Here is a 9345-nt window from a genome sequence, read left to right on the forward strand (position 1 = left end):
TGGTGCTAAATTGCCTAAAACAATGTGCAGAAAGGAAGTAACCCCATCATCAAAATGATCAATTTATGAAGGGGAATAAAATAGATATGATACAGAGGAGTTAAAAAAGTGAACATATTTTTTTTCATTTAATGCTGCATTATCTGATAACAATCAACTAAATTTAAACCTTAGTTTGAGGGAGGACACCTCTGTTAAACTGAGAAAACTAAGCTAAGGACTTAGTTAAATTAAGGTTACTGAAACATGCTTGGACAGCTGACAAGACTAATTATAACTTTGAATGAAGAATAAGCAACAAACCAGGCCAAGCTAATAAAACTTGATTATTTGCAAATACTTGCTTAGATGAAGTAAAATCGAAGGCAATAAGGCTTGACACAAAAGCTGTGCGGTAGCTGCCTGAGACAGATTCCCTCTTGTTCACTAGTGCTTTTGAGCAGTACATCTAATTGTGTACTTAAGTGCATCATGTAAACATGTTAATATGCAATATACACCTTGAACACAGTGCCTCCACTCAAATAGAGCAGATCAATTTGAACACTAATAATCATATCACCAGTAATTTTGAATGTTTAACTGGTTTGGACAAATAGCAATTATTTGAAATAAGTCAATGCTATGTCCAGACTATTTATTTACACAAAAAAGATAAACATTATTCTTAATTTTTTTAAATAACTTATTTTTTCTATCCCCTCCCAGGTCTAGTTTAACATAAGTATGCTTCACCTGCATAGCTGTGGAAATAACTGCTTTTGCATTTCCCTGTGCAGACATAGAATTGCTTTTTAATCACAATACCAGTCAGAAAACTTCAACTGATACAGTTTAATACAAAGATGCATAAAGATAAAATGACAATTTGACATACATTCAGCATAGGTGTATATTTTCAGCTAAAATTAGTCAAACAGTTGAGAAATCTGGGACATGTTTGGATAGGTTTTTATACTCCTACTGTATTTAGAAGGTTTAAAGCTTAACTAAACACAAAATAAAAATGCTACTGTAGACACTCAGTGAACCTTAGTCTTTATAACATCTATACACTCCTACTTTGGACAGAGCTGTGGAACAACTTGGTAATTCAGGGTGTGCCTTCCTTAATTTCTGTGGTTTGAAACATTTTCTATTGAAATCGTTATGTGTAATGTGTATGTTTTTCCACTAACACTAAAGGTACTTGAAATTAACAGTTTAATTAGTTTGTTTTAATTAAAATGAGCAGAAATTGTTCTGTGATATTCAAATTTATCATACGTGGTAAGATATCATCACACAAAACGTCTCTAAACACTATAAGAGAGAGGCCATTAACCTTGAAATTTAAAGAACCATCACTAATGTAATTCTATTTTTTTAGATAGTTTTTATTTTGGGGCTATTACTAATTATTATGTCCTAAAACTCTTCACAGCCTCTTCAGTTGTTAAAAGTGCTTGAGTTGAGATTCACAAAGTGATCATTTTTAGATCGGAAAAATTATGTTTTTCTCTCTCCACATTGGAAATCATCACAGGACACGTCCCACTGAAGTAGGTGTGTCATGTGACACCAACAGAGATCGGAATTTAAAGAAGAAATGTGTCATGTGACAGCATGTCTATGACGAAAGGTGTTCCTTAACCCTCAATGGAAACATGGTGTTGTTTCTCTCCATTCAGGTGCTGATTATGAAAGATCTTCTGTTTGCCAAAGCAGTCAAGCCTGTGTTATTTAAAATAAATTTTCCACTCATGCTTTTGTTCTCAAGCATTACGTGGTGTGGATTTCTTCATCGAATGCGAGGCTTTAAAAACCTGTCTCTCAGGTTCTGCAAGTTTGAAAACCAGTATAAATGTGACAGAACAGCCCTACTAGGTTAACACGAGCTGACTTGTTCTTCCTACTCTGCTGGAAATGACCATTAAAAATCTTCAGATTGAATATGATGCCATCAACAACAGGAACACTTTTTCAAATGGAGATGCCATAAATGGACGGATCATCCTTGAAGTCTCCAAAGAAACAAAAGTTCAGTCTCTGCTTTTTATTGGGAAAGGAAATGCAAGGGTGCGTTGGTCTGAGCATTACGGACAGCATACCCATGTTTACTGGTCTGATGAGAAGTACTACAGTGTTAAGCAACATTTGATAAGAGAATCAAGACAAGATGGTAATGTATAAATTTAGATTTAAAAGGACATAATGTGCTAAATCCCTAGAATGCTGATGTGCTAGTTTAAAATGTCTCTTTTTTTAGGCACTGAAGTCATTGGGAAAGGAAGACATGTTTTTCCTTTCAGCTTTAAGATACCTGACAGGTATTTTATTTCTGTAAGGTTTATATTCTAATCTCTTGTCTTCTTTAGATTCTAATCCTTGTTTGTTACTGTACTTACCAGGAAAATGCCATCATCTTTTCACTCATCTGTGGGTAGAATTGTTCATAAATTAAAGGCGGAGCTACATCAGTCCATGAAGGTGACAAAAAAAGCTAAAACACACTTCACATTTATTTCCAAAGCCGACATGGATACACCAGGGCTTATGGTGAGAAACTGAGAAAAAAAAGAAGAAAAACAAAATCTTTCCCAGTGCTACTCAAAACCAATTACTTGTTTACAATGCTATTATTGTTATTCAAATGAAATCTGCTTTCAGGTTTCCCAACATGAGAGCAAGGAAAAAAGCCTTGCTTTTGGTTCTGGAAATGTTTCGATGGATATCTTTGCACAAAAGATGGGATACAAACTTGGTAAATATCTGGTTTTAAAGGAGGAAAACTCAAACACTATTCATACTTTAATGTAAAAACTTATTCTGCAGCTAAAATAGACAAAGTCTGCTTTAGGAAAAATAATTAGTTTCACATTCCCTCATCACGTGTCCACAAAGAAATGCTTTAAACCACGTATTTTAATTTTAAAAACTAACTGAAAGCTGAATCATGGCCGATCTCCTCTAAAGTCTATGTTGGTCTAAAATACTGTGGACAAACTTTCTGCTGTTTCCAAAGCTAAATACTTGTGGGGGTGTAAGTGTATATCTAAACTTCTATGTGTTTATTGAACATTGTGTGGGTTACATAAAATCAGTTAAAAATGTAAACAAATTCTTGACTTTAAGGGGAATTGCATGGTCTATTTAAACTGGTTTTAGCGCAGCATTAGAGGAAAACAATTAATACAGACAATAAAAAAGCAGTGAAGCACAGAATACAAACAAAAGGTTTTCCAAAGGAATGAAATATTGTATATAATACCTAAGTGGTAGATATTTCCCAGCATCTTAACCAATAAGTGTCCTTCGATTAGATCTTGCCCTAGTATTTCATTTAAAATTCCATTGCCTGTTTTATGATTCAGTCTGAACATTTGTTTCTATTTTATAGGTGAGACTCTGTCGGTCTCCATCAAAATCAATAATGCCTCAAGTCGCTCAGTCAAACCCAAACTCGAACTGTATGAGAAGAAGAGCTTCTTCGCTATGGGCAGAAGAAAAGTTCAAACAAACACTATACTAAGGCAGAAAGCTGAAGTTGTTGAAGCACAATCCGGAAAGAAGGCTATAACTATGATGATCACCATCCCAACAGAGCTTCCTCCATCCATTCTGAACTGTTCCATCCTTAAACTGGAGTACAGACTGAAAGTAAGTTTCTCCAGTGGAGCCATTCTTTCCTATGAATGTCTGTTTTGGTTTTATCAAAATTATTTAAATTAAAATCACAATCAACATTCCTTGCATTAACCTTAAATAACATTAAGGCCTTTGCTTTATATTTATAACATGAATGTTTACAGCAAGTTCTGTAGTTTAAGCAGATAATAGCATTTCAGTTTAACTGCAGATGTTTTGATATAGACCTACATGAAAAGGACAAATGTGTGTGTATATATATATATATATATATATATATATATGTCTTGATTGCTTGTGAATTTGGTTCATCTACATGATTTAATTGTTCGGAGGCACAAAAATCATGTGTAGTGTGTCATAAATAAGACGTTTTGCTATTACTACCAGGACCTGTATGGTGCTTTTTTGGTCAGGAGACTTCAAAGCGTTTTACACTGCATATTATTACATATAATAACTATAATTATTAGTGTTATTGTTTTTCTTATCCTACCCTATACAGAAAAATACAAAGAGCTGCTTCGTGTTAGTAAAAATTACGTTTTTGCTTCAGCAATATTTCAAGGTTTTAAATATATTTTAAAAATATATCAATAAAATAACATTTTAATAAAAAAATGCAACTCCAAGTGTAAACATTTAAAGTAAGCATCCAGGCTGTCTGGTGGAAGTGGAAAAATTAGCATGCACAACCCTGTAACCGATCCAAGAGGGAACACCTATTAAATGCGTGCGAGAGCGTGCATGAGCCAATTTCTCAACGTGCACAGTCTGTTTAAAAGTTGCTGTTCTCATAGCTCATACAAGCTTACTGTATCCGAAAGTCTGCCCTAACCCCTAAATCCCTCAATCACTATACAGAGCGGGGAATATATAGTTGACTTTATAACAAACTCAGCTAACTGACTGTTCAGACAGATGATCATTGCTTTTTTCTCCCCTCCGGTCATGTAACTCCTCCTTTACTGCGTGGTGCCTGCGCCATCTTAATTATTACTCACCGTTGTTGGGTAGTGACAGCCTATTGCAACAGTTGGCTGCTGTGACAGGAAATCCCATAATGCTTTGCGAGGAGAGCTCTCTGCACAAATCATTCTTTCTTTTCTTCTGATACACTTCATAGACACTTTTTCTCTTATGACCCCCGTCCATTTTAGAAGAAGCGCTGTAAGACAGGTGAGCTTCAATGACAGTCTGAAACTGTTGCTCACCACACATATATGCCTAAAAGTCTGCATGCGCAGAAAAAGATAGCTAATGGGATAAGCACGTAGGACGGCCTTACCTAAACATACTGTATCACCACAGTGATTGACAATTAGTAGGACCACTTACTTAGATGATCCACCTGGAAATAAAAGATTGTCTTCTATACCTTTAAGATGTGACTCCTGTGAGCTGCTGCTTTTTTCTTTTCAGAGTTAAACACTTTTTAGCCTTAAATGTAGGGCACAAACATAGCTTATGATTTGGAAAGGTCAGCATGTTGGATCAATATTTTCCAAACTGTACATACTTGGTACAGGAACCTGACGCAATACTGGATCGTGTTGGCTATAACCCTTGCTACACCCACAGCAGTCAAATTCTCATGCGCAAAACAAAAAGAGCTCTACGGATGTTTTTCTCCTAAAAAGGGTTAAAAATTAATTCAAAGACAATATCTGACAAGACAAGTACCGCATATGTCAAATACAAGATTATGACCCTATAGAAAAAATAACCACAAATTGTCTGTATTTAAAACTTTTTTGTCTTTCAGGTGTACCTCAATATCAAATGTGCTTCAGACCCAACGGTTAAACTCCCCATTGTCATTTTACCTGAAGATAACAGCAGGGAGTTGAATGAAAAACAGCCACTTCCTCCTGTTGGGTTTGGATTTGAAGCATTTGGAAACCCAAACCCACAAAGCAGGGGTGCCACATCACAAGCGATGAGTCTTCCGCCTCCCTATGAAGCATCTGCCATGTACCCCCCCGTTCCCCACAAATTCTAAAACTAAACCATGACTACAATATAATATCGTCATATTTTTAGCTTGACATGATCACAATATGGTTGTATCTGCCTTATTTACTTTACAATTTTTCTGGATATTTTCATCTTTATTAGCAGTTACCTTAAAGCAATTGCTTCAAGCCACCAGGCTCCTTGCGTTTTGGGTGTTTAACATTTTGAGCCAAACCAAAATGGCCAAGTGTATCACATAGATCTTAAGGGTTTTGAATGCAAATGGTGAAGTCTCCAAAAATTATTAAACAGTAAGATTATTGAAAAAGTTTGATTGGGATCTAGGAGGCCTGTAAAAATGTAAGAACATTTGAGCTGAGCTCCTTACCTTGACAGAAAACACTGAAAAGGGAAATTTGTTAATAGCCAATAAAACTCTTAAAATGGTTTCAAAGAAGTGAAATAAATTAATTAGAATGGTCCAGTTTTCCCATTGAATAGATTTCAAAATTTATTGAAAACATACGCATAGAAAATGCCCCCAAACTGTTCCATATCTAAAGAATCACAAAAAATAGATGCATATATCGGATTTAAAATCCAGCAGATGTTCTGAAGTTGATTTATATCTTTTACTGATTATTAAATGATGCCAGTAAATGGTTGAATGATGATTTCTATTTTCATGTAACCTTATTACACATCATCTCTGTTGATTTCTTTTAACATGTTGTTTAGTGTTTTTTTTTTTTTTTACCAAACGTTAATGTGAACTTGTCCATGTCCATAGCCCAAAGAAAAGCACTTACTGCATATGTTCTATACTTAATTGGGTGGGAAAGCATAGATGTCAGGTATGAATATATTTACATAGTTACAGACACATTTTCTCTAATTATTTTTCCCAGACCGATGCTAAACCAGAAGATGAAGCGTCTAGTTTTTATTCTTCTCTCATCTGAAACAAACTGAAATATTCAGAAACATTTCCCATCATTAAATTGAGAAGAGAAAAAAAAGGAAATATCATTCTCCAAGTTTTTATTTGTAAAAATTTTATACTTTTTTTTTTTTTTTTTTAAAAAATTTTATACTTTTTTTTTTTTTTAATCTGATTATCTTGTTTGTTGTACTTTTATGGTATACTCCTTTATTTTATTCTTTTTATTTTTCATGTGTTTTTTTTTTAATCTCTTGTCCTGTTTCTACCATTTGAAGCACTTTAGATTAATATTTGTATGGATGGATAGTATTTTACCAATAAAACCTTTATCTAATCATATAATTGATGTATATCCTTGAACATAGTGTCTTGTGAATCTTGATATTACAATATTGATGCAACAGATGAAATAATAAGTAATAAGGTGCACCACCAGACATAATAGTACAAAAGCATTAAATCCACAGGAAGAGATCATTGGGCTGCACAATGTTGCAGTGGCAAGCACTGCTGCCCTGCAGCAATAGGGTTCCAGGTTCGATTCCCTGTCTTAGGTCTTTCTGCATGTTCTCCCTTTGCATGCATGGGTTTTCTCGAAGTACTTCGGCTTCCTTACATAGTCCAAAAACATGACTTTTAGCTTAATAGGTTTCTCTAAATTCTCCTTAGGTGTGAGTGTGTGCATGAATGGTTGTTTGTCCTGTTGGTTTGTCTCTGTGTTGCCCTGCAATAGACTGGCGACCTGCCCAGGGTGTAGACAGCTGGAGATAGGCACCAGTACCCCTTGCAACCCCAGCAGGGATAAGCATTACGGAAAATGAATGGATGGATGGAAGAGATCATAAATATTAGAACATAACTGAACAATATGTGCTTTGTTACTATTTGAGTAATTATTCATTATAGAATTCCTTCAATAGTTTCCTTAAACGAAAATTATTTTAGTATCGAATAGTCAGGGATATGCTATAGCAGGAAGCTCCCAAGGGTTAAAAAACATCTTGCCTATAGATTTATGTTACTTCTCTAATATTTGTCAAAAAAAAAAATGAAAATCAGTTGCTACTTATTTTGTTCATACAAATGATCCACCAGTTTGCACATGTAAGCATTACTATCTAAAAGGGCTGACATGCATTTGTTTTTAAATCCCTGAGAAATTACTTTGCATAACCACAACTGTGGGCTGCATCTCTATGGATGTATGAATTTGACTCAAAATAATTGTGTCTGTAATGCTACATTTGATAAGCAAATTTGTCCAGAAAACCTTTGCAAAACTCATCCTGGTTGTAATACTTAATTTAACACTAACCCAAACAGAAAAAAGATTCAGGTTTTTTGAGCAACAAAAACATCCACCTTTCAGGTCACATGTCCTGAAAGACATATAGGAAAAATCTTCATTTTTAACAAAGAAAATTTCTGAAAAGATAAAAAGGCTTGGAGTAACGGGTGGATAACACTAGAGAAGCTGCAGAGAGGTGTGTTACTCTATGAATACTGATCTCCGCCCCATGCTGTCTGGGTTTTGGAGGACTGATCAATTTGCCGAGATTCCTAGGAAGAAGAGTTACTCCATCCAAAGTGGGATGGATGCTGCCCATCAAGATAAACATAATGTATAAAGGTGGAACTAATATTGTATAAACATGATAGTTATATTGTATAAGCATAACTATATTGTATAAAAGTGTTATTTAAATTATTCAATATTCTAAAATATTTTGGACAAACATGACAATTTTATCCAGCTCTTTGTGGACAGGTGGTGGTTGTATTTTAGTCTGTTTAGACCCTGAGACTCTTTTAATTAGATAAATAAGAAGTTGGAGATCCAAAAAAATGTTTGATGCTGCGATTGCTATAAAACCGCAGCATACCAGAGAAGTGCCTCTGAAGCATGGAAGAGGAACACATAAGTGTATTTTTCACTCACTCATATTTCATTATTAGTCTAATGACAATAAACTAGTACAATGCACTTTTCATTTCTCTTAATAGCTAGTATGAAATATGGATAATTTTTTTTATCACATTTGAACTATATAATTATTAAATTTGTATAATATACTATCCAGTTTGTACAACATAATCATCATATTATAACATGATAGTTTTTAAAATGTATTTTCTCTCGTGACAGCAATATGCTTCCATAGAATAACTCTGTCTGTAGCACATGCTTTTATTTTGAAAGAACCCCCAAAACCAGTGAATAATTGCTGCTTTTAATATTCAAAACCAAAAAACAATCAAAAAGGCTCATATGATTTCACTTAAACATCTTAAATAATTTTAGTTTTACTTTGTTGGAAATGTTAAAAAAAATACAGCTGTGCAAAACCACAAATTTGAACAATAAATATAATACAATGTAATATGCAAGACTTTTATTTTTTTGTATGGATCTTGTAAAATATTAACCCACTGGGTGACTCAATTTTAAGTGTCAGGATGTGGAAGACTGTCTTCCCTCTTTTCTCTTTTTTGTCCTTTTTCATTTCTTTTGCTTTACCATATTTATGTGTTACCTCCAAGCATCCAGTATGATGACTGTTTCTATTTTTTCTTAGCTTGATTTAGTCTTATTCTCAGGTTTGGTCTCTCAAAGCTCTTGATCCTGTTCTAGCTCTCTGTCCTGGTTTAAGTCTCACCCAGAACTTTTTAGAAGCAGCTTGGATTACACTTTTTCCACTCTTCATGCCACTCAAAGATTGCTTCCTGCCCTTCCTCCACCATGCCTCCTCTGTATCTATCCATTTTCTTCAGCTTTATCTCTGAGCTGGCCTGGTGTCACCTCGGGGTCCCCCATAGAA

General features: G+C 34.6%; 1 protein-coding gene across 1 annotated transcript; it reads left to right on the forward strand.

Annotated features, from left to right (window-relative positions):
- The first annotated feature begins 1846 nt into the window (after positions 1 to 1846).
- Positions 1847 to 6644, forward strand: LOC107084531 (arrestin domain-containing protein 3-like). Its single transcript, XM_015374418.1, has 6 exons — positions 1847 to 2161; positions 2249 to 2309; positions 2391 to 2538; positions 2650 to 2743; positions 3380 to 3639; positions 5393 to 6644. The coding sequence occupies exons 1-6, from the start codon at positions 1906 to 1908 to the stop codon at positions 5627 to 5629; spliced, it is 1056 nt and encodes a 351-aa protein (XP_015229904.1). The 5' UTR covers positions 1847 to 1905; the 3' UTR covers positions 5630 to 6644.
- Positions 6645 to 9345: the final 2701 nt, after the last annotated feature.

This window comes from Cyprinodon variegatus, unplaced genomic scaffold (assembly GCF_000732505.1).
Source record: "Cyprinodon variegatus isolate N-32 unplaced genomic scaffold, C_variegatus-1.0 Scaffold103, whole genome shotgun sequence".
NCBI classification, from domain to species: Eukaryota; Metazoa; Chordata; class Actinopteri; order Cyprinodontiformes; family Cyprinodontidae; genus Cyprinodon; species Cyprinodon variegatus.

Excerpts from the sequence above, each read along its gene's own strand:
- LOC107084531 (XM_015374418.1), top strand. The coding sequence starts at position 1,906 with ATGACCATTAAAAATCTTCAGATTGAATATGATGCCATCAACAACAGG. Across the intron at positions 2,744-3,379 it reads AAAGATGGGATACAAACTTG|GTGAGACTCTGTCGGTCTCC; the intron begins GTAAATATCTGG and ends TCTATTTTATAG. Across the intron at positions 3,640-5,392 it reads AACTGGAGTACAGACTGAAA|GTGTACCTCAATATCAAATG; the intron begins GTAAGTTTCTCC and ends TTTGTCTTTCAG.